This window comes from Dermacentor albipictus, chromosome 7, assembly GCF_038994185.2.
Source record: "Dermacentor albipictus isolate Rhodes 1998 colony chromosome 7, USDA_Dalb.pri_finalv2, whole genome shotgun sequence".
NCBI classification, from domain to species: Eukaryota; Metazoa; Arthropoda; class Arachnida; order Ixodida; family Ixodidae; genus Dermacentor; species Dermacentor albipictus.
The window spans coordinates 113,130,206-113,155,873 of record NC_091827.1 but is presented as its reverse complement, the minus strand read 5'-3'; the positions used below and the strand labels follow the sequence as shown (position 1 = coordinate 113,155,873).

The 25,668-nt window shown below is 46.7% G+C and overlaps 1 protein-coding gene across 1 annotated transcript in view; it reads right to left on the bottom strand.

Annotated features, from left to right (window-relative positions):
* The window catches only part of LOC135907291 (4-pyridoxate dehydrogenase-like), an 88,397-nt gene that overhangs the window by 26,583 nt on the left and 36,146 nt on the right, over positions 1–25,668 (bottom strand). The window contains exons 4-5 of the mRNA XM_065438979.2: positions 20,089–20,220; positions 18,426–18,553 (exon numbers count right to left, since the gene is read on the bottom strand). Coding sequence (XP_065295051.1) covers positions 18,426–18,553; positions 20,089–20,220 — 260 coding nt within the window. The remainder of the gene's footprint in view (positions 1–18,425; positions 18,554–20,088; positions 20,221–25,668) is intronic.

Genomic DNA, 25,668 nt, shown 5'->3' with positions numbered 1-25,668 from the left:
GGTTGGGGTGACCAACTTGAAATTGAAAGTGGCATCAGCATAAATTTGGGCCAAGGTAAATTTAGCAGTGATATGGGAGTGGCCCTACCTAAATTTGGGGTGAAATGGTAGTGAGCCAAGCTGAATTTGAGGCTGATATGGGGGTGGCCCAACCTAAATTTGAGGTGATATAGGGGTGGGTAAGCCTATGTTTGGGGGAATATGGGGGTGGGCCAGCCTGGATTTGGGGATGATATGGGGGTGGGAGAACCTAAATTTGGGGGTGATATGGGGGGTGGGCCACCCTCACCATGGGCGTGATATGGGGCTGGGCCAAGCTGAATCGAGGGGAGGGGGGGGGGGGGTAGGGGGGCTAACCTAAATTTGGGAGTGATTTGCGGTGGGCCATCCCAAATTTGAGGTGATAGACGGGTGGGCCAGGCTAAGTTTGGGGCTGATATGGGGGTGGGCCAACCTGGATTTGAGGATGATATGGGGGTGGGCCAACCTAAATTTGAAGGTAACATGGGGACGCGCTAACCTAACTATGGGGGTGATATTTGGCTGGGCCAAGCTGAATTTGGGGGGGGGGGGGGGGGAAGGTGATGGGTGGACTAACCTATATTGGGGTATGATTTTTTGTGGGCCATCCTAAATTTGAGGTGATCGAGGGGTGGGCCAGCATTAGTTTGGGGCTGATATGGGGGTGGGTCAACCTCGATTTGCAGGTGGTATTAGAGTGGGCCATTATAAATTTGGCGGTGTTGTGGAGGCGGGCCGATCTGTATTTGGGGGTGATATGGGGTTGGTCCTACCTAAATGTGGGGGCAATCTCGGGGTCGGTCAATCTGAACTTGGTGGATATATATGGGGGTGGGCCAAACTAAATTTTGGGGTGCGTCGACTGGAATTTTGGGGAACGATGTATGGAAATTTGTGGGTGGACCAACTTGAAAATTATGGGTGGCCCAATTGAAATTGGGGATGGACCAACTCCAAGTTTAAGGCTGGGCGAAAAAAATCGGGCGTGGCCGACTTAAAACTGGGGGGTGGGCTAATTTTAATTTGAGGGTGTGCCAACTTGAAATTTCGGGGTGGGCCTATCTAATGTTTGGGGGTGGGCCAATTGAAATTTGGGGGCCTGTTTACGAATGGTTAGACAACACCAGTTGTGTTTCTGCATCATTTTCATCATCGCAAAGTATGTATATTAATAATTGTTACCTAATACTCCTCAAGGTGACCTACCACTCGAGCCTTCCCAGCCCACTGGGCTGATAATGTCACAGAAGTACTCTTATCGTGACAACTGCGACGTTCAATGCGGAGATCACATGAACAAATCGCAGACTGAGCTGACCATTTTCGCACCAATGTCATTGCTAACACTACTCGCTCGTGCTAGAGGCAACACACGCTGACAACTATCATAATTCAACTTTCACTCGCACGCTAGTCGACACGCTCTCAGCGCACTATTTCTCCAATCATTGGATAGAGCCTTGCTGGATGTTTTACTGCCATGTTGCGTCGTTTTTCACGAAGGCCGTCTCCCGAAAAGAGAATAGATTTTTGAGATTGACGAGACAAGCTAGTATATAACTCATACGAAGCAAATGTATAAACGGTTATAGTGATTTTTCAAAAATGAATATAAGTAAATAAGATTTCAGATGGTATTGTTTCGACCGGGCATGACAACGAGTTTTTCCCGCCTGTCACAGTGCTTTGACCGAAAACCTAATCATTTTGCTCAAACGTGTTGCCCAATACTACATGTGCTAAATGTAGAAAAGTGCGGTGCGTGGTAACAGCTTCAAAGCCAGTCTATTTTGTGTACGGTTGTTGATATTGCAGTAATGTTGAGTTTTCTTCTTTATAAGAGCACAAAAAGAAAAATATAACAGATGGTAGCTAAGCGCAAAGTAAATTGGAAGATCTGAAACCAACAATTATTTTTATATTGTGGATTGGTCTTCTCCGCCGGTAGATCGCTGTCGCATAACTTCAAAGAATTTTGTTAGTGTGCAACTGCAGCAAAAACGAAAATACTACCATTTCATTGCCAGGACCTTTATGTCCTCCACACACACAAGAAGGACACCAGATAATTGGCAATATCAGTTTATAAACTGGCATTGTTTTGCTAATTTCAGTGTAGCGGGGTGCCTGCGGACGGTGTATTTTCTTAGTATCAGTCCAGTGTTAGCAGTGAGAAGCAGTTCGGTCTACCATTCCCATGAGGGCATACTAGCCATTGTAGCGCGTTACTGTAGGACAAATTAAGTGCTAAAAACTTGGTGTGCCTTGTCCTTCCGCAGGTTGTCCATCTATTCTGTTATGGTGACGATCAACGTTGTGTCCGTCAGGCCTCCTCCTCATTTTTAGCTTCACCATCGCGAGAGTGGACAGAGAAAGGAAGCTTTTTTCACAATCAGCCCCAGTGGGATTCCACCATTCGTAACTGCTGCAATTTGCATTCAGTGACTGGGCATGCTAAGCACATCCTTAGTTTCACAATGACTAGAGTACGCAGAAAAAGTAGAGCTTTGGTCGCTATCACTACCACGAACCCATGTCAATGCAGATATAAGTACGTGCAGGGGCTGAGTATGCTAACCTCTCCGTTACCACCTGCTTCCACCACCTTAGATTTTCCAGGCATACCTGCTTCTTGTTTTCATCGCAGACGCATGCAGGATAAACGCGGATAACTAAAAATCTCAGTGCCCTTCCACTCTGTGAAGAAACATTACCTGCAAAGCTGTGTATGTGGGTCCCTTAATGGCGAACTGCACCTCCACCGTATGTCGGCCCCGCATTGCACTGTCTTCGGGATCGGCCCACGTATGGGGAGTGCTTAACGCCTTCTTCATCTCCGCCGCGGGTCTCCCCGGCATGGCGTTACATTCGGGATCAGCCCACATATGGGGAGCGCTGAACGCATGCTTCACCACCGCTGCGGGTCGGGCCGGTATTACGCTACCTTCAGGATTTGGCTCTACATGCGGACGCGATAGTGGAGAAAGTAGTCCTTAAGAGGAAGCTTTAGCTCTGGTGGTCCTATCTAAATAAATGTAAAAGGAGAATTCGTTTTTCTCGACAGCCACTGCATCTAATTTGACAAGGTTTGTTGCATTTAAAACAAGAACTTAAAATCTAGTGTCTGTTGGTTTCGAATTCTTGAATTAGGTCATCATTTGTTTATTCAAAATTGTCCAAAATTGCAAATTTTAAGAAAACGAAACCATCAAGTTTACAACTCTCTTTCGGCAAAGAAAACTGATATCAAAATTATGTACATTGCATCTGACAGCACATCTAAAGCAGATAAAATTGATATATTACGCATGAATCTTAAAAAATTTAGTAATATGGAAATACAGCTTTTCTACAACCCTTGTTCACAACGTAACTACTTCACGTAAAATATAAATCGGCATATTGGAATTGTCTAATGGATGCTGTGTACAGAACCGCGATATAAGTTCTTGATCTGGAGTTATTAATTTGTAAACTTCGTGCTTGTGTACTTGCCGCACTTTCGAATTGTTGAATATCTTTTACCAAAATTCAGGCCCTAAATTGAAATTCCGCTTCCAATAGTCACTAGAATTTACCTTTCTCTCCCGAATCCAACAAATTTCATTAAAATCGGTCCAGGGGTTATCTAAGAAAAGTGTTTCGGCGTTTTACATCTATTTGAATAGGCCGAGTCGGAGTAGGGCCCGTGTTAAAGCTTCCTCTTAACGACTTCGCTGTAAAAAAAGAATAAAGGAATAAAAGAAAACAAAAACGCTGCATCCATCAATATCGCCGGCTCAGATTTAGTCATGATGGCACCGTCTCCATCGGCACGGCTCCGTGAGCAGCTACCAAGCTGTTCACTTTCGTTATCTTCCTTCCCTCGGCGGCCGCGCATTGTCTTGATGCCAGCGGCGCGCTAAATCTGCACCATCATTCCGTCATGCATCGCTTCTGCGACCAAGCAAGCTTTCGGCGGCACACGTACACTGCCGCGTTGACACCAAAACTTTAAACTGCTTGCTTTCGAGAAAACAGCATGAATAAAAATGGAAGGCGACTATAAGGCCACGGGGAATATGTTCGCGGGGCCATACTATTGATGACAGCATCCCGAAAGGCTAGATGTGGTCAGGTTGACTTTACAGGTTTGGAAGGAATGACTGACGGTCTAGCTGCTTCATTATCACATAAACAGCGCTTGAAGTTGTTAGCGCAGTTTGTTTGTGGTTCCTCATTTGTGTCCCGTCGTGAACTGCTGTTCTTTCTGTGGCTTTACAGATGTTCCTTTTCTGCGTCAGTTACGCCTTCCAAGAGTGTTTACTTGGAAAATGTTTGTTTGCATGGCTCTTACACAAGCACGTTTAGTCGAAAGTTTTTCGATTGGCTGCATAATCTCGAGGACGGGCTCCAAACTTCTCATTTTCTTTAGCCACGTAAGAACCATTACTGAAAATTTAATTAACGTAGCTTTTGTTATTTACGCAAACAACTTCTCAACTTACTCCGCATCTAGAGATTACCAATCTGAACACTCGAATGATAAAATGATGTTAACATTGCTTGTATCATTTCAATAGTTTTGTTTCGTGCAGTTAAAAGCAGCCGGCATATTGATGGTGTTGTAGACTTCTTATAAAGTAAGTGTGAAAGCTTGAACAGGTTATCTTGACACAAATCAACTTCACGAGCTTAAGCACATGTGTCAAACCTTGCACGACTGCCTTTACAACCGATTCTCATATATTATACAAGCAGCACCTCAGCGCTACGGTACATCCCACAAGGTGTGCGAGAACATTGTGCGCGCTCCCGATTAGGTTCCTGAATGTTGGTGGCATCAGGCTCGGTTTCCTGGCATCATATGGAATAAAAACTGCTGTCTGGAGGAAAGCATAGGGTACATTTTCAATACTTTGTAACATATGAATCAGAACGGATGTGTACGTTATAACGAAAAGTACTGAAATATTAAGATGAGGCTTTCGCTGGCTGTATTTTAGCGGTCTAATGATAATATCTAAAGAAAAAATACTGTGATTTTGTGACAAATAATGCTGACATGAAATATGAGCTCCGACACAGTAGCCGTGGTGGAACTGGCCCCTGGACTATTGGGATACATTGAACCACGATACGCTGGTTTGATAGTTCGCGCTTGAATTTCCTGTATGTCGGCGCCGCTATGCAGTGTTGGAGGCCCTTTTTAAACGACAAGCACTATTTTTCAGCTAATATTGAAAGCAACTGTATTCCTTTTTTAGGGGGGGAGGCATTTTTTTAGCGTCTAACCACAGTTCCAGAGTTATCAGTTAGCTCAAGATGCGCCTGCATGTGTTTGTAATATCCAGTATGTTGTTACGGATTCAATAGCGAAAGAGCGTTATCTTATCAGATTGCGCGCGTGAAGCGAATACTGGCCTACATTCGCCGTCACATTTGAGGACCCGAGATCGCGCTGCAATGTACAACCATTTCAGTCTGACGAACTGACGCCTTGATCCGTAGATCGGAATCAGAGGAAGCACTTTGCGCGCAGCCATCGTTGCGCTTTGACCGTTTTCTTTTCCAGCGCAAGCTCACCTTATAATGAGTTATATTCATGACTCACTCTTTGGAAGTGTTTTGTTCTTGACATCCCTACAATGTGAGAGTATAGAGGCGCTCCATCTTCATTGAGTGAATACTTGGAAACGGACTAGGCCTTTTCTTGCGTCTGCGTTTACACACTTACCGCATCAATTTATTTTTTATAACCTAATTTAGGAGGCTGTAAAGCACAGCAACCTTTTATTAACAGGACGTTTTAATAACACAGAAAATATACATGCTTATTAGTCGGCTTTCACCTCATGGTAAGGAATTTCAATAAAGATATCTTTATGATAATTAAAAGCCTATCCTCTTGACAACGTTTAATCTGAGTTCCTCTTTGCAAGCTGATACAGACTTGCAGGTGGTTCGTATCGGGGGCCCGCAACATATGTCTAACCGTCAAACAAAGAGTTATTCCGAATGTTTAATTCCAGGAAGGCGTGTTACCCTCCTTTCTTTCATTCCCGTTCGCAAACACGCATAAGACGAAAGTGCTGCATGAACAGCGTCGTTAGTCAAAACCAACGAGCTAGCGTAACTCATCACGCTGATATCGCTGTCACTTAGGCTTATATATATATATATATATATATATATATATATATATATATATATATATATATATATATATATATATATATATATATATATATATATATATATATACAGTGAAAGCTCGTTAATTCGAACTTCAATAATTCGAATTTATGGATAATTCGAACTGTACAATTTGGTACGGCCAAGCTCCACAGAAGTCTATGTATAAAAAAGTCCGTTAATTCGAACGCGAGAAGGTTCCATCACGGATAATTCGAACTACGCTCGCCTAGCTGGCACGCGGCCAGAGAAACGCGCCTACTGCCTACACACAAGGTTGTATTGCCTCCGAAACGGAAAGAACGGCGAGAGAAGGCAAAATGAGAAAAAATCTAACCGATCGCGGGGTCAGCCAGAAGGCAGCGGCGGCTGCCGCCTCTCCGTTCTACGTAACCTCCGAGACTTCTTGCCCGTTGCGAATCTCGGAGGCTTCGCAAATCTTGTACAGCTACTAATGTGCGGAGATGGCACGGCAAGCTCCAAAACACAGCGAATCAAGTACGTCGCAGCTGCGCTTGCAATCAAGAACCAACGAATCAGGGCCTTCGCCACCTTCACATGTTCAGCGTCTTTGTCTCGGCAGTCTTCATCGGTTGTACACCTCTGTTTTCAGCTTAGGAGGTATCGGCCGTCGCGATTCATTGTGATGGTGTTAAGCCTCGGCTAACGTTCGTTTCGGTGAACATCGGTGGTGTGGCACAGTCGGACCCAGAGCTTCGACTTGAAGATGGCGTGTGCCGCGGGCACACGGCATCACTTTCTGACACGCCAAATTTCTGACATGCCCTACTGCTTCCAAATCGCAGTGTACTTTTGCCCTCCTTCACTTTCGTTAGTTCGAACTTTTGTTATTCGAACTGAAGCGGCTTCCACTTGCGGTTCGAATTAACGAGCTTTTACTGTATATATATATATATATATATATATATATATATATATATATATATATATATATATATATATATATATATATATTATATCGACGCACCACGAATCCAAAAAGAGCTGTCCTTGACCAGCCTAGCTAGGTTTCTTTCATTTCGTACTTCGTAGTAGCGGCTAATAGTAGCTCACGAAGCAGAGCACTGAGTGTGGATATTGCAGAGAAGGTGTTCTATATACTGTCTCGTCACCCACCGAAAATTGCCCGCCGTGCTACTGGCCATTCCTAGAAAATTGTATATTTGACGCCCAGTCATTTGCAGCACCACAACTTTGTTTTGCGATTGGAGAGTCCAGGTGAGAAACAGGGTGGTTATGTAGATAAAGACACGCTATTTTCTGCAGTAACATAGGAAAGCATGAATGAATGCCTTCATTTATTGAGAAAAAAGAAGACCAAGCATCCGTCATTTGCGGTAGTATAAGCACCCGCCGTTCTTCCAATCTTCACAATTAATTATTCATCAGCCATACCTCGCCACGTATTTCTTAGTGGCAGGGTCAGTGGATTTCAACTACGCTGTCGCGACAAGTTACGACTATAACGTGACGCTTGCGGTTACGGTTGCCATACTCGTGACTCTTACTATTGCGCGAATACTATAAACATGGGTTTACTGCACAAGTTAGTGAACAGACATTTTAGAACCGCGTTTCTCACCTTACATACGCGCAACGCAATCACCATTGCAGCATGTTACGGTGCGCGTCCCTTCAAGACAGAGACTAAAACAAAAGAACGCGTTAGAAGACAGGGTACCGACTTGGGCCTCGTGCCAAACATATCCAAGCCAACAATATTTATTTTATTTCAATACCCTAAAGGCCCAATGTGGGCGTTACGTACGGGGGGATTCATCAAAGAAAACTTAACAATATACAACACAGAATATAAACGGCTGAAGACAGGAATAAACAAGTTAATAAGCCAGGTACAAGTTGACAGGGGAAGAAATGGCTAGGAACAGGTACTGAAAAAATGCACATGTAGCAAATCCCACAAAACAAAACAAAAATCGCACCTCCAGAAGTTACAAAACATGTCATCTAACATTCCACGGAACGTTACGGCCCACACGCACACTCTGAAAAAAAATGGAAGAAAAAACGCACATCATTCTACAGTGGAATTTTCTAAGTATGGGGGGGGGGGGGGGACCAAAGAGCTGTTTGAAATGATGATGTTCCAGCGATAGCCGCAATGCTAGAAGGAGGCGAATCCCACTCTTCAATAGCCAGGACCAGAGGTGAGTATTTCTATCGTTCTGTCCGAGCGAAAATGGGTTTCGTCTTCTTCATGTGATCTACACGAGCCGGTGTGTGCGGCACCGGGAGAAGATGTGAACTTGCGAATGGTGTGTTGCTGTGGTAGAGAGTATGGAAAAAAGATAAACGGCTGAGTTTTCTGAGCATGACCAGAGGCGGGAGACGGAGCGATATTTTCAGTACTGTTACACTTTGATACCGAGAGTAACGGAAAAGGGTGAATCGAGCAGCCTTGTTTTGTATACATTCCAACATGTTAACAAGATAGGTATAATGAGGGTTTCAGATCACGGGTGCGTATTCTATCACAGGCTTGATTAGCGCGTTGTATGCGTGTAGTTTTGTATCCTGGTTGGCTTGGCGTAGTCGGCGTTTAAGAAGACAAAGTTTTTTTAAGTCTTTCGTAGTAATCAGTTCAATATGAGTGCTCCACGATAAATAAGAGCTAAAATTTACACCGAGGTATTTTACCGCCGCTGAAGTTTCAATGATAGTATTATTAACTGTGTGGGCATTAGGAATCGTCTTAGCAGCGGAAGTAAACTTGAGATGTATAGTTGTGTCTGCGTTAATTACCATCTGCCCTACCGCACCAATGAGTTAGCTCATCAAGATCAGTCTGGAGAGCAATGATTTTAACAATCATGCCGTCGTTTCTACGCAAAGAGGTTATGTATTTAAACTTCTCGAGTGACAGTCCAATCCGCCACCTACGGGAGCGCTTGAAGCCGCCGGCGGCCATATTGTTAGAGGAAAAGGAGCACGGCTACAGTACGTAGCTGCAAGCACGCGCGACGCAACTGTGCTTGCGGTTCTGCGATGAAAAATCAAATGAGACCCCTTTAAGAAGTATATCAGTTCGGCATTGTGTGTCGCTGTTGCAAAAAAAAAAAAGAATGTCATGGTGGTGGGTACCTTGTGTTCTGTGTACAATATGTTGCGAGAACTGAAAAACAGTCGTTTCCTGTTTTCTTCATTCAGTAACCTGCCGCGTGCATCGGCACTGTGATGCCCTTTCGTCGATACGTGGTGCCGGGCCGTATTGACAAAACATGACCTTGAAATATTGTATCCTTATGCCATTTCTTAAAAAAATCACTATTTGTGCTAATGAGCATTTTTTTAAACCTAGAAAACAAGAAAAATATTCAACGGTAGGTCTCATTTTTGTCCGGCGTTTCAGTTCTAGCTGAAAAGAGTTGGTGAAAGCAAATTTACAATAAAACTAAGGCGACCCACCATCTGCACGAAGCCGCAAGCCTACATGCGCTCCAATGAGGGTAACCTGCCAAAGTTTAAGTCATGCGTCACTGGCGGCTCAAACAATATTTAATTTGTTTTCGTTTCTGCATCCGTACTTCCTGCGTCTGCGGCAAAAACGAGAAGTGGGAAGGCAGATAAACGGAAATTGGTGGAGGCAGGTGGTAGCGTAATGGTTAGAGTGCCCATCTCCCAAATGCAAGATGCTGCATTTGGGAGATGGGCTCCAATCCCGGTGGTTTGTTTGGGAAGACAGCTTTCTGTGCACTCTGGTGACTGCGACGCTCAGAAGTAGCCGGCAGCCAGACGACAACGGTCGCCGTCAACGTAGCAGAATAAGCGGGCGTGCAAGGTCCCACTTAAAGCCGAAAGTGCATTCAGAGGAGATACGCTATACTCTTGTCGGCAAAAAAAAAGTGATGAGTAACGAGCGGTGTTGTTGAGCGAAGTTGTAGACCGATAATGTCACCATAGACATGACCACGCACCAATCCCGGTGCTCAGCGGAAATATACGTCGACAGCATGTCAACTTGCGTGTTATAGATACTTCATTAAGGTCGTTGCGTGTTTGTGTTGTGTCTAGCAGGAGCGAGTAGTGTAAGAGATGACACTGGAGAGAAGGCGGTGAGCGAAGTCCGCGAAAAGTAATTGAGGATAGCCATATTGAACGCCGACGCCGTGTTGAAGAAAGCCTACGACTTCAGTTGCTCAGCCGACAGAAAGGCTTGAGTGGTAGCATACCGCTGGGCGTATTTGGTAACCACAGCGATAGACACACACTTTGCGGAAGTAAACAGGGGAAAGAGACGTAGTGAGTTGGCCGCCCTTTTCAAGCTCTGCTTGAAACATGCATGTGGCGAAGTATGACGCACCAAATAGTATATGCCAACCCAAATGAATCAGCGCGGTCATACTTTCGCGACATGCCATGGTGGCCTGCCACCTGGACATCTTGAAATTGCAGCGATTGCAGTTTTCATTGGATACTTGAGAATAAAAACGAGCACATCAGAGACGTCCGAGGGATGTTTCTACGGTATAAGAATACATCGGTCACGACCCCCCCCCCCCTCCAAATAATTAAATCACGAATGTAAGCTTACGAATAGGGGCATCATAAGATCGAGCACTAGGGCGCTTGTTGATCTTGTTCAGGATGACGTCAGCGTTTCATTCAGCGTTTATTTCTGAGAAAATGAGTTGGAGTTACGTTTATCTGCACCACAATGGTGGGCGTAATCAGGCAAACATTGACAGCATTTCATTAGAGGGTGCCTGACTACTCTGTGGAGATTACGTTTAACAATGACAACAAACACAGAAAGCTCTGCTTATATCGATTCGCACATACGTGGGATACGCATAATTTTGTGACTATCAATTTAGATGCTTCAGAATGGCGCTCATTAGCGCAACATTTCCATCCACAGTGAGCATAAGTGGCTGTCGTATCCACAGTATAATTGATTTAAATGGCTTTAATCCCATGGACATAGCGTCGCCAACTTCCGTGGGAATGGAGTCGTCAAAATGGAATACAGGTGACAGGGAAATCAGGAGGTTGATGAACGGCAAGAAGGCGGAAGCTTGCGCATGACCTCAGGGATATAAAATGACTTTTTGAGCAGCTTGGTCAGGGGGCCATGCAATGGTTTCCACGTCTATTAAAAATCCTCCAAAATATTAACAGAGGCCGACAAAAATGCGGGCATTTTCGGAAAGGTGAAGCCGCTGGAAATTTAGCCTAAATAGCCTAAATATAAACGATGACTTACAAATAGGAAACCATAACGTTGACAGGGTGGCCAAATTCTGGCACAAATAAATCGGCTGTTGAAGCAGTTCAGCTGAAACGCAATGGTGCGAAATAAGGCGAGAATGTCGGCAAGTGTTGAACAAAGGTCAAGTAGGTCCTGTGGCCGACGCCAGCGCTCAGCAGCTGTCAAACGACTGCACGTATTAGCGAGATGCCTGGTCGTCAGTAATTACAGTATGATTCGGGTCTGAAATATTGGACGCGGACTCCACCACATTGAATACAGTGCATTCTACGGTGTCATTCTTGGACAGATGGTACCCATTCTCCAGCAATGAGGATGGGAACAAATTGTCTCACGGGCCGGCTGTCACCTTCCTCCTACTGCCAACATTCCTTTCCCTCCGTAGTTGCTTAGCTTGTATTCGGTTCGGCTGCTAATCACGAGGTCTCGGGATCGAATCCCAACCACGGCAGCCGTATTTCAATGGGTGTGAAATGCGAAAACCCGCGTACTTAGGGTTAGGCGCGCGTTAAAAATTCTAAGTGGTCTAAATTATTCCCGAATCCTCCACTACGGCGTGCCTCCTAATGAAATCGTGGTTTTGGCAAGTAAAACCTCATAATGCGTTCTGTAACATTCGTTAAGGTTGTCCTGGGCAGTCGCACAACTCTTGAATACAATTAAGTGTCAGGAGTTGCGCGTGAGGTCCTTGAATATGTCATCATCATCATCATCATCATCATCATCATCATCAGCCTGGTTACGCCCACTGCAGGGCAAAGACCTCTCCCATACTTCTCCAACAACCCCGGTCACCTACTAATTGTGGCCATGTCGTCCCTGCAAACTTCTTAATCTCATCCGCCCACCTAACTTTCTGCCGCCCCCTGCTACACTTCCCTTCCCTTGGAATCCAGTCTGTGTATAACAGCTGTGTCTTACCAGTACTCACCTACGGGGCAGAAACTTGGAGGCTTACGAAAAGGATTCTACTTAAATTATGGACAAGGCAACGAGCTATTGAAAGAAGTGTAATGAAGAAGAAGAGCACAGGAACAAGGCCAGCCAGATCGTCTCTTCCATGCCTGCTGTGCAACCAGTGGGCCAGCCGGATCGCCAGTGCTTGGCACGAGTGTGAGCCGTTCGAGCTACCAGCTGTTCCTGCTCTGCGTCACCTGCCTGTTCAGTGCACCCATTACAATTGGTGGAGGTGCGGGGTACTCAAGAACATCTACACCCTGGAACTCCGGTCTCGGACTCTGCCTCCCGTCATGCCTGACTCTCCCCAGCCGACGCCGCCGACGCCCCCCGTTGCCTGCTCTGGCGCTGTCCCGCAAAGCCATCCAGCGGTTTTCAACGGTACAGACGAACAGGACGTCAATGACTGGTTGGCTACGTACGAACGGGTGAACTTGCACAATCGATGGGATGATACCGCCAAGTTAAATGCCGTCATATTCTACCTAGCGGGAGTTGCTCACCTGTGGTTTAAGAATCACGAAGCCGACTTTCAGTCCTGGTCCGCGTTCAAGACCAGTTTCGCTGCAGTTTTCGGTCGCCCTGCCGTCCACAAGTTGGGCGCCGAGCAGCGGTTACGAGAGCGAGCGCAACAACCCGGTGAACTGTTCACCTGTTATATTGAAGAGGTTCTTGACCTATGCAAACGTGTGGATGCGTCTATGCCGGAAAATGACAAATTGAAGCACATTTTGAAGGGCATCGCCGATCACATTTTTCAAATGTTGATAGCCAAGAGCCCGCGCACCGTAGCAGAGCTCATAAACTTGTGCCAAAGCTACGACGAGTTGAGGAGGCAGCGCGAATTGACTAGGCGCCCCTCAGTGGCTGACGAGGCCCTCTCTTCCATGACGGCCTTCTCTGATCGTTCCTCCTTGCTCACATAAACCCAAGCTTTCGTGCGGGGGGAAGTTGCACAGCAGGCATGGAAGAGACGATCTGGCTGGCCTTGTTCCTGTGCTCTTCTGCTTCATTACAATTCTTCATTACCGCAGCCATGGCCTAGTTGCAGAGCGCCCGCCTCGGCTGCGGGAGGCTGTGGGTTCGATTCCCACCGCCGCCGGGTACCCACTGGTTGCACAGCAGGCATGGAAGAGACGATCTGGCTGGCCTTGTTCCTGTGCTCTTCTTCTTTATTACAGAAGAATGATGGGTGTAACGTTAAGGGATAAGCAAAGAGCAGATTGGGTGAGGGAACAAACGCGAGTTAATGACATCTTAGTTGAAATCAAGAAAAAGAAATTGGCATGGGCAGGACATGTAATGAGGAGGGAAGGTAACCGATGGTCATTAATGGTTGAATATGTGGATAGCCTTTATGGCGTTCGATAGCTGCTAGTCTACATTGTGGCTATATAATAAAGGCGGAACGGCAACATGGTAGAGAATGTGGAGAACATATAAATCCCGCATATATTACTCCACAATTATTTTAAATAGCGTTCTTGCTTCACGCAAGTGGATAGCCGCCATAGGAGACTACTTTGGAAACTAACTGCAAGTACTGTATATGTCGTACCCAAGGGTGTACCTGTCCTGGTGGCCAGTAAATGTGACGTAATATTGCGAGCAGCTTCGGCCATAGCATGCTAACGGATGACGACACAGACAGAAGTGACTAGCGCAAGAGTGGACAATAGAGAGACGCTACAAGGACAAGCGCCCAGTTGAAAGTTTGCGCTTATCCTTGTCGCCTCTTTAGTGTCCCGTATCCACTCTTGCGCTAGTCACTTTTGCATGGAATACCAACTAGTCCCCTCTCACACCCTGCGACGACACAGGGACCGTTTGCTCAACTCTTGTTTCGTGACTTTTGTGTCAAGGTGAAAAACCGACATATCCATGTATATGTCTTAATACTTAAGCACATCTAGATTTGCAGCTGCAGCGATAGCCCATGAGTGCGCATTGCAAAGTCGCTAGTGAAATAATTGTGTGCACCTTAACGAATTCGATAAGGGAAAATCAAAATCCATCCACGATGGCGTTTCTAGTAGGCGCGGTGCGATGTTCGGACGTTAACAATGTATGCCGATTGAAGAAAGGCTGCCCCGAAGTGCTTCTGGCGGTTAGGCTAGCTTCTTTACTCCGTAGAATGAAAAAAAAAATGAAAAAGAAAAGGAAAAGAGAAGAAAAAAAACCGAATCAAAAGCCCAGAATCAACAATTGCTCGTCGCGAGTAAACGCTAGATGACAAGCAATTTCCAGGCGACGAGCGAATACGCTTGATCAAGAACACTGATAACACCGGCGGGACAAGCATTGTGGCGAAGTTCAATGCGCAGGGATAGCTTTTACTTTTTTTATTTTTGTTTGGTTGACGTCATCACGCGTCACCGCGGGAAGTTTGAAAAGTTCAAGGTGAGTACGCCACGTGGTGGCATTCACGCGAACTAAACCCTTGTGTCCAGAAAAGCTGGATACGCTGAAGGAAAAATCCCTGGACCGATTATGGTGAATTTTTTCCTTCATTTTAGATATAAAGAAAAAGTCTAGGGACTGCTGAGCAAAAATTTTGATTCTTTGATTAATTTCTGCAATCACTCTTTAATGTGTTTATAAAAAATGGGAGCAAGAAACTTGCATATTCGTACTTCTACATCAAAAACAGGTGTCACCATTCTGTAAAATGCATCTGTTTGAGCAATTTGTTACAACAATTTGAGCATCTGTTAGAGCAACGTTTGCAAGGGTTTGCAACGTTTGCAAAGTTATACTCATATGAAAAATGTATAAGGTACACTAGCTTATAATACACAAGTTTCGTCCGCTGTATATCTACAATTAGGTGCAATATACAGAATTGTTATATAATTTTTATCGGTGAGTTATAGACTTGTGAACTTGATAGTTTCATCTCACAATTAGGGACGTTTTCTCAATTTTATAAGCAAATCGACAGCCTAAATACAAAGATCTGCTTCCAAAAGTCCCTAGATTCTTACTTTCTTTTTACATACAGGATACCTCAGCCAATTTGGTGTCGTAGTTGCCGAGAAAAACGATTTCTCATCTTCCATGCATTTAGATAGAAGCCTCCGAACTAGAATTTCCTAGCTTTCCAGACGATGTTTTTAGTTCGGGGGAGGGGGGGGGGCTTCTTATCTAAGTACACAGGAAAGCAGAAATCGTTACGATTGTTTTTTGTCGGCTAGCACTGCGCTAAATTTGACTAGGTATGCTGCATTTAAAGAAAAGAAGGTAAAATATTTATGTACAGGTATATAAAAGATTAAATTTAATATAAGGTTAGGCAGTGCACTCTTTCCACGACGCATCAACCACCAGTCATCGGCACTCTTTCCGTATCAACATCAAGACACCGCGCTGTTGTGGGCAGGTTGCGTAAGATAAAGCACAAGCTGTGCTACTAATTCCTGTGGAGCGTGATTGAGGACGCTGCTTCTTGATGCGGACGGACGGTTAGTCAAGTGATCTTTAATTTTACAGGGGCGTCCTTTATCACCCGGAAAGCATACAGAAATCCAAGGTTCGCCAGTAAGGCGAAGCATCGATTGCGATAGAAAATTAGTGGACCGCTACACCAAGTCAGGACAGTAGTTCTATTGGCAGTATAAACTTCTAAAAATACGCACAATAACTAAATAAACAAGCATGTTGCGAAGTGCACACAAGCAAAGATGTACCAATCTAGCTCGATGACCGCGGAAACTCGCTGTCAGAACACTAGCGTGAGGAAACGCGGTAGCATCAGTCAGCGAAGTAACATACGTGCTGTCTATCGCTTCAACGAAAGGTTATCGCCGACAGCACGCAGCGCGCACAAAACTACGAGCTGTCGATGCACCTTAGGCTCTACCCCCAACGCAGGTCCCTCCGGAGTAGCCGCCCCCCCCCCCCCCCCCAGTGCCTGGCAACGTTGGGTGCCTCGAGCACGACTGGAGACTGCGCGCTTCCTGCCCGCTTTCGTCGCTTTCGCGGGGGCAAAATTGAGCAGCGATCGTCGGCTTCCCTCACACGCCTTCACTGGCACATACAGCGTAGGGCGTGCGGCGACGGTGTCATACGCCTCGGACTTCATATGAAACTTCATGAGGACGCCGACGGCGGAAGTGCGCTTCGAGTGTTTACATAGTTGCGCAATTAAATGGCAAAACTCGCTTTCGCCAGAACTTCACCAGCTTTGAAGGGGCCCTTAACTACCCTTCGGGCTTGGTGGAATAGCATAGTCAGCGCATAGCATACGCTGCTGTGAACATCTCAGCCAAGTTTTGCTGCCGTACGCGGTGCGTAAAGCTCGCAAGCGGATCGCGAAGTCACCTTTCTCTCAAACGCTCTCTTTTCTACAGAAGGCCCTGTGCTCACTCTCTTCTATACGCAGTATTTCGTCCTTCCCTTAGATGGCTGTTATTGGCCCATGGCTGACATCAAGCTGCGGTCGGCTACATGACGTAGACACCACTGCTGCCGCGAGCTGGCACCACGACTCCACTGGCTAAGCGCACTGCGGCTCGCTGACGACAACCGCGTTTGGCGCGTCGCAGGCACCAAAGGCGGATGTCGTGGCGTCTACGTTAACATCCAAAATGAAATATGAACTGCGCGGCACGGTGACATTTAACTTGGTTAACTTAACTTTAACTTGGTTAATATTAACTTGGTTATCTCTGGGTAGAATGGCCCTTCTATTTTAGAAATACGGTGCATGATAACTGGGAAACCCTGTACATGTCTCCTAAATGCGCCACTAGTATGCGAGTGGAGCATTTTTATAACCGTCGCAAACAATGTAACAAATCTGTAAAATATATCACCTACTATATCAAATTTGCCAGCTTTAGATGGTCTCAGGGATGCACTTTGCCGAAGTTCACTATGTATCCCTGTTGTAGAGCTACAGATTTGTAAACTTCGTGCATGTTATTTTTCAGCTTGCCTATTATCATCGAATTTCGTAAAGCATTCCCACTCTAAACCAAAATGCGGTTTCAGCAATCACTACAATTTAACTTTGTCTTTCAAATGCGACATATTTCATTAAAATTGGCCAAGGGGTTATCTCAGACGAGCATTTCTGCGTTTTACATGCGTTTTATCAGGCAGAATAGCAGTCAGTCCCAATTTCTTAAGAGGAATTTAAGGTGAACCTAAATCTAAGTACACGGGTGTTTTCGTATTTCGCCCCCATCGAAATGCGGCCGCCGTGGCCGCCCGCTTCCTCATGCTTAGAAGCCGAACGGCATAGCCACTAAGCAACCACGGCGAGTTACAATAGGATTGCCGATATTCCAGTTTATGTTAGGAGAAAATTTTTGAACTGGCGAGGTCAAGTGTTAAGTAGGGCAGGTAACCGGTGGCCGATCAGAGTTACGGAATTGATGTCAACGGAATAGAAGTGCTGGAGGACAGCAGAAAGTTAGGTAGGCTGATGAAAATGGGAAATTTGCAAGTGCAAGTACGAATCAGTTATTGCAGGACAGAGGTCATTGAAGATTGCTGGGAGGGGCGTTGGTCCCGCGTTGGACATAGAAATAGGCTGATGACGATGAGGATGACGGTGAGGACGATGCCGTAGATAATTGCTATAAAATGATTTATTTAAAATTTATTTATGGGGTTTTGCGTGCCAAAAGCACTTTCTGATTATGAGGCACCCCGTAGTAGAGGACTCCGGAAATTTAGACCACCTGAGGTTCTTTAACGTGCACTTAAATATAAGTACACGGGTGTTCTCGAATTTCCTCCCCGTCGAAATGCGGCCACTGTGGCCAGGATTCCATCCCGCGACATCGTGTATAGCAGCCCAACACCATAACCACTAAGCAACCACAGCGAGTATATATATAAAATGATCATTTGTTAAGTCCACGAATGCAAACGTCAGTCTCTCTTCTATTAGAAAGCGACCGCTCACTGCGTTAGAATACCAGACATTGGTCTTTAAGTGCCAGAAGCGCTGTTTGAATAATATTTTCCGATCGATGTGTAGATGAACACTTTTGCGTCTGAGAAAAAATCTCACTTTAGTGGCCCGACTTTGGAGAAACAAATGCAAATTCTTGGAGCGCTTCTTGTAGATTGGTCTGATGTAGCTCTTGGCGGCACTGAAACGTCTTCCTTCGAAACTTGTAGTTTGAGTGCGTGAGAAACCTGCAGAGTGAAAAAAGCAAGGAAAAGTCATAAACATGTGTTTCAAATTTTTATTCCAATGCTGTATCAACCTCTGAATTTTTCCCAACGCTGTGTAACAGAAACCAAATAAAGCGGACATTCGTTTTCTAACGTTTCTATTTTTTGGTCAGAGTGCGTAGCGCGTGGTCTTCCAGTGTATAACTTGAAGTAATCATACGGCATCTGATAATAAATACGTCTTTTAGAGCGCTGCTCTTAGGCGTTCGTTCCTGCGTTTAGTGTCGGCGGACTCCCTTGCCGTAACTGATCGAACGAGCACAGCGAAGGATGAAAAAAAATGGCCAGTCTTAGCTTGGTTAAGCCAAGAATGCGTTGCATATTGCGTGGTCTTTTTTTTTTTTTTTGAGGGCGAGGTATCACGCGTCGGCGCAGCGCCCCTAGCGGGAGGAGCGGGAGTCAGGTGGTGGCTGCGGCCGCGCGCGACCGCGCGAGTTGGGGCCCAGCTTTTCCTCCGGCTGTCGTGACGTCACGTCACGTGGTTGCGCTCAAGGTCAATGGTGGCTGCCCGGCCGCGCCCAAGGGCTGAACTGAGCGATTGCAATATGCAACGCATAAAAGCGAACGCGGAGCGCAGCAGGAAATGAAAGACTGTGATAGCTAAAGGAGCGCGAGGAAGCTTCGGGAGTAATTTCACCAGTCCTCGAAGCAAAGCCGGGCAGTAATGTCGACATGTTATTTTTTAAGAGACTTTAGGCTAGCAACAGTTTCAAAATATTTGTGACCGACTTGCGCGACCAAATATTCGGGCTCTCCCCTTACATATGTCTCGCAGTAGGTGAAACAGATCTTTTCGGGAAATATTCAGTGGAACGCAGACACATCGTGTTCTACGGTTTGGTGATGCAGTATGCTTTAGAAGTATGTTTGTCTCTGTGAACCAACCACGAAGATAAGCGGTCAGCATTTTTTAAACCGCCTGCAGTTTCGCAATTACGAAAATCGCCCAAAAGCCCATTTATATACCGGTTATATCAAGTTTCTTCAGTAATTGATTACACAGTGGGGCTTATCGTAAAGTAAAATTTTAATCTCTTCAAGTTGTCTAACTGTTACTGCGACATTGTGATACCTGCCAAAACCAGGTTTTATTGGTGCAGCTGGAATGACCGCTATTATGTTTTATATAGGGCTATAGGCTATACAGGTTGTCACGGCGAAGTTTGACTACTGCACAGAAATATAAAGTACGGAAGTGTTTGACTGTCTATATCGGCCTCGGTGGCCGCAATTCGCTGCAGAAAAAAGGCGAGAACACCTGTGTGCTTCGATTTACGTGCCCGTTAAGAAGTCGAGGTGGTCAAGATTATTCCGGAATGTTCCGCTATAGCGTGCCTCATAATCAGATGTTGGTTTGGGCATGTAAAATCCCATAAGGTATTTTTAATTTTTAAGTCAAGGACTCAATAAATCTTTTTTTTGTTTTCTTTACTAGGGTGTTACGCGAAAGCCTGCCATGTGCGTGTCACCACAAAACGCGTAGATGGTGTGCTTACCTGCCTGCTCCGGGCCGTTGTAGTCGACCAAGTTATAACCGAGTACTCGCCCCGCTTCCAGGAAAGTGGAAACGAGTTGTGTCTGCGTGACGGTAAATGTTACCGGCACTTTCCCGCTGTTCCCCCGATATCCTGAAAAGGTGTAGGCGTCAGCAGCATCATAGATCCCCTAGTTTGAGGCAAATGCCGCAAGCTGATTTCGAAACGACACTGGCGTTCCCGTAATCGATAATCATTTAATATTTGTGTTCGGCAGGTTCAAGGCCCAAAAATTTATTGCAGTAATTTGGTGTTTTTTTCGGTACTTTCCAAATGAACACAATATCAGCAGCCATGAGATCAAAATACTCGCGCTAAATTCAGTGGGCTGAAACAAAAATTACGATCCCATTCTTGAATAGCAATTCGTTATGCTGCTTGCTCATCTGATGTATTGCAATAGTGAACCCCGTATTCGGAAATCCATCTTAACTTGAAGCCCATGCTTGGCTTCATATAAACGACGCCTGATGCGAACGCGCCCAAGACGCTCATCGCATTTCCTTTGGTGCGCTCACAACAGGTGTCATTTAAGTCAAGCGTGGGCTTGAAGTTAAGATGCATTTCAGAACCCGGGGGTAAGTGTCACGTTCACTGGGGACAAAAAGAAGCTACGCACGCATTCTCGTAGCACTAAAGTGCGTGCTCTAGACTTTGCCGGACTTTGTTAACCAGTTCGACACAAAACTGGACCTAATGATGCTTCTGCTGGGTGCAACTTTCATGAAGCGCACCACTGAATTAACGGGAGGGGGGGGGGGCAGTGCTAAGGGGGCTGCAGCCCAGGGCCTCACCTCAAACAGTAGGAGAAGGAGACCATTTATTGTAACCTGCTTAGTATATGGAGCCATGGGCATCGGAACTTCGAGCTACTTGTATGAAGCGAGAAAACCAGAACGAGCAGACGGGGCCCCCGCCTAATGTAACAGCATGCGTTGAGCCTGATCATTTGGGGAGAGCTTGTCGAGCTGCAAAAACAGGAATCCCCCGCCGCCCCGGCGGGGCCCTCTTTCTTACGAGGTGAGGTGCGTTTGCTTGGAAGAGTTGTCGTGGTTTCCTGTCAGTCCGTCTCTCCAGTGCTATCTGGAGAGGAGGGGCAAGGGGTAAACACCTAAAAAGTGTAATGTGGGATGAGGACCTAAATCTCCCTTGCCCCTCGTCACCACCACACCACCCTCCACCTCTCAAATAGTTCCGCCGCGGTCCTTCTCATACAAAGGATGCGCTGCAGTACCCAACAGTGCCTCCCATTCGACTTTTCTTTACCATGGTGGTAATTTGGGCGGGGCAGGATGAGTCCGATCGCAGATGGTGATGAGTCTGATGGCAGAGTCTAGGCAGGAAAGGAAAGAAGACGTCACATGTGCTTTTGTCCGCAAGTCGTGGGGCATGGAATGCTCCCTGTTCGGGCTAGGATTGTGGAAGAGTGAAGGGGGAAGTTGGAGAGCTAGACACAAAGACCTGTCTCCAGGGCCCATTCCTGCCTAGTGGCTGCGCACCCTCGCGCGCACTCGATGGAAAAAGTAGGTCAGACTGGCCGGCGAACTTTCCAGTGTAACAAGATGATTTAATACGGGGCACTAGGCACAGTCTAGTAGCACTGGCAGTAGATGAGCGCTGATCACGCGCACAGCCGACACAAGAGCGCCTTCTTCGTCTTCCTCTTCACCACAATGGCCCCCGGGAGAGAAGAGGAGCCATCCTGGCGACTTACGGCGTAGGTAGGATGAGGGGGTCATAGTGCGGCTTAAGTCGGTTCACATGAACCATGTCACGCCCGCGATGCCTATGGTCGGGTGAAGGTGTCACAGGTTCTACAACATAGGTGACAGCCGAGGTACGGTCTATGACGCGGTAGGGGTCATCATAGCGTGCAAGGAGTTTGGTCGAAAGGCCAGGTCTGTGAGGCGGGACCCACAACCAAACAAGGGAACCAGTCGGGAAAACTGGTGTAAGCGCGTCACTGTCACGCCGCAGCTTTTGACGACCTTGAGCAGCGGTCGTAAGGGCTCGCGCGAGCTGCCTACAGTCCTCGGCGTATTTGGCGCCTTCAGACACAGGCGTGCATTCGGAAGCGTCGGGTCGGTATGGGAGCATTGTGTCCATAGTACACGAGGGCTCTCGTCCATACAGCAGAAAAAAGGGCGAAAAGCCAGTGGTAGCTTGTGTGGCCGTATTATAGGCATACGTGACGAACGGCAAAACAGTGTCCCAGTTACTGTGATCCGAGGCGACGTACATAGTCAACATGTCACCGAGTGTGCGGTTGCACCTCTCTGTCAAGCCGTTCGTTTGCGGGTGGTAGGCTGTAGACTTGCGGTGAACGATGCTGCATGCAGCGAGAAGGGCTTGGATGAATTCGGACAAGAAGACACGTCCCCTGTCGCTTAGCAGTTCGCGTGATGCGCCATGTCGAAGAACGAAGTTCCGCAAGATGAAGAACGCAACTTCGCGCGCAGAGGCTGCCGGGAGTGCGGCAGTCTCGGCGTAGCGCGTCAAGTGGTCGACACCTACAATTATCCATCGGTTACCCGAGGAACTGCAGGGAAGTGGCCCGTATAGGTCTATGCCGACGCGATCGAAGGGCCGAGCCGGGCAGGGAAGCGGCTGTAGCTAACCAGGAGGGCGCTGTGGAATTTTACGCCGTTGGCACGCCGTGCAAGCGCGTACGTACTGGCGCACGAAGTTACACATGCCGTGCCAGTAGAAACGCTGCCTTAGCCGAGTATACGTTTTCAGAACACCGGCGTGACCATTATGAGGAGTAGCATGACAATAAGCGCATATGTCAGAACGCATGTGTCGTGGTATCACCAGGAGCCATTTGCGACCATCAGGCAAATAATTTCTGCGGTAAAGAACGTTGTCGCCGACAGTAAAGTCAGCGGCTTGGCGACGAAGTGTTCGAGAAGAGGGTGCGGCGGATGGGTCGTGGAGGAAATTCAGCATAGTTGAAAGCAGGGGATCCTTACGCTGCTCGTCCAAAGAAAAACAGAGGTTAATATCTAGAAACTGAATACGGTTGTTAATTGGCAACTCATGCGTGAACTTAAGTCCTTCCGATGAGTTGATAAAGAGGTTCAAAATTTCTTCGACCGCGTCATGAAAATGCATACAGGAATCTTTCTTCATAACAATTAAGTAGTCGTCAACATATCTAAACACTCGCGTTACAGGCATTGAGGACTTAAGTACACGTATGAATTGCAAATTAACAACCGTATTCAGTTTCTAGATATTAACCTCTGTTTTTCTTTGGACGAGCACGTATGCTGGGGATATTATCCCAGATCTAAGAAAACCTTGTTGCGTTACGACAGCGCCCACTCAAAATTGATGAAGAGAGGCATAGCAACAACGTGCATTAAAGCAGCACTTAATAAGTCATGTGAGCATGAGTGCGATCATAGTTCTTTAAATCAGATTTCGCGACTACAGAACGCAGGCTTTCCCAGTTCTGTGATCACTTCAATATGCGAAGCCATCTTGCAGAAAGAGAAAAGAAGTTCTGATGCTTCCCAAGAAAAAACCAAAGACAAAAGAATAGTGCACGTGATACCATACCTACACAAGCTGTCTCACAGTCTGAAGAAAGTTTCCAATAGACATAATATCAATTTGGTTTTCAGTGCCCCGTGTAAGTTGTCCTCGATATGCAATCGCATGAACAAGCGCGAAAGGCACCTGTGCACCACTAATCATAAAACTCGTTTCACTGAGTGCAGGCGCAATGTCATCTATCAAATACCGCTAAGCAGTGGGAAATCTTATATAGGTCAAACGGGACAGTGCTTCAATGAAAGAGCGCGTCAGCACAGCACTAACCTAAATAATGGCTATGGGAGTCATTTAGCTGGACACTGTAGCAAGTGTCAATGCACCCCCATTTTTGAAAAGACTAAATTCATAGGCAAAGGAAAGAGTAAGAAGGAAAGGGAAATTGTAGAGGCCTTTCATATAAGAAAGGAAGGCGATAAATGTGTAAGCACTCCCTCTCTTGCCTTGTCGGGAAAAGAAATAACATTTTTGGAAGGAAGATTAAAATGATGATTTGCAGATGTTTTTGCGAATGATGTGCGCATGCCTATGCTGATGAAGGTATAAATGTCCGGTGATTTTCAAATAAACTTCCAGTTGGCAGTCAGCGCTTGTCTGTGGTATTTGTGTCCTTGTGTCCTCGTCTTTTTCGCGCTGTTTCACCTCAGTTCTAAGTATGAACCAACTAGCCCTCATCAAGATCTTACCGACGGAGGACGCGCAACTTCGCCCGTGCTAGGAGTCGCCCTCTCCCCTTCGTTCTCGCTCGCGGCGTCGACGGGGCGAAAGAAACATCGAGAACCTCCCAGAACAGACGACTGCTCCTAGCCAATAGGAAGACGAGACCGGAACGGGAGAAGGAGTGAGTTTGTACGGAGAAGGAGGGCATTTGTACAAGGAACTCCATGCGTAAGTGAACGCCTGCTTTGGCGCTTGTGACAGACGCGGTGCGCGTCTATAAAAATAAGTTGATCGCGGGCTGCGATTCAGCTTCTAGCCGCCGGTTAAGCTTGCATAAGCCCTCCCGCTGAGGAGCTCCCGGGAGACGCACCACTCTCGGCCAGCCACGGACCATTCAGGCAGCAAGTGCCAGTCATCGCGACGGCCACCGTTGGACACCTGCGGTCGCGTCAGACTGACGAAGGGCCCAGTGAACAATTAGCATCCATTCATGCCAAAATGCTCGGTTGGAAGCATCAAAGTGGTGCCTCTAAACGAAAGGCGAAGTTAGGAAGAGAAGAGCATGGAAAGAAGCTACCAAAGATGACAAAGTACCTAGTGAATGCAGCGTCCGCGGAGCAGTATGGTCGCTCTAACCAGAGTCCATATCAAACGCCGAATAGTACCGACTGTGCTTCTGTGAAGGACTTGCGAACTCCATCACCACAGTTTCCTGGCAAGAAGCAAGGTTTGACTCATCTTGGTTGTCTGGATCCTGTGAAAACGGTGCCAACCTCGGCCATCCATATTTCTAAACAACCGACGCCAGCCGAGCCCTGTCCTTTACATGAGTCAGCAACGTCTATGCTACACGGCCGGGCCCCTGCCATAGAGCTCCAGGTGTCCGGTCCGCCACGCCCGATTTCTACTACTGCTGATCAACAGGTGCCAAACCTCCCCGATGAGCCTCCTTCTACTGACGAGCGCCAGGAAACAACACTCTAAGAACCGACTCACTTGTTTCCTGTTAGTTTGGCTTCAAATAATCATGTTCCCACCCACACAGTGTGCCTCGAGGGGACGAATGAGACGGCTTCTCGTTGCGGCAACAGAGAAGTACAGACACCCCTGAAGAAAAAGGTACGTTGAGAGATTCTCTGAAGTGGCGCAATTTCGCCACGAGTCACAGCACACACACTCACTACGTGGTCTTGGGAGGCGAGATTCTCCGAACTGGACCTGGGAAGCCAACTGGCGACCCTCGACCAGGCCCGGCGAGCCGCGATCGCCAGTGGAGCCCTGTCAGAGGGAACCACCCAGGAATAAACTGCGCAACGGTTTCTG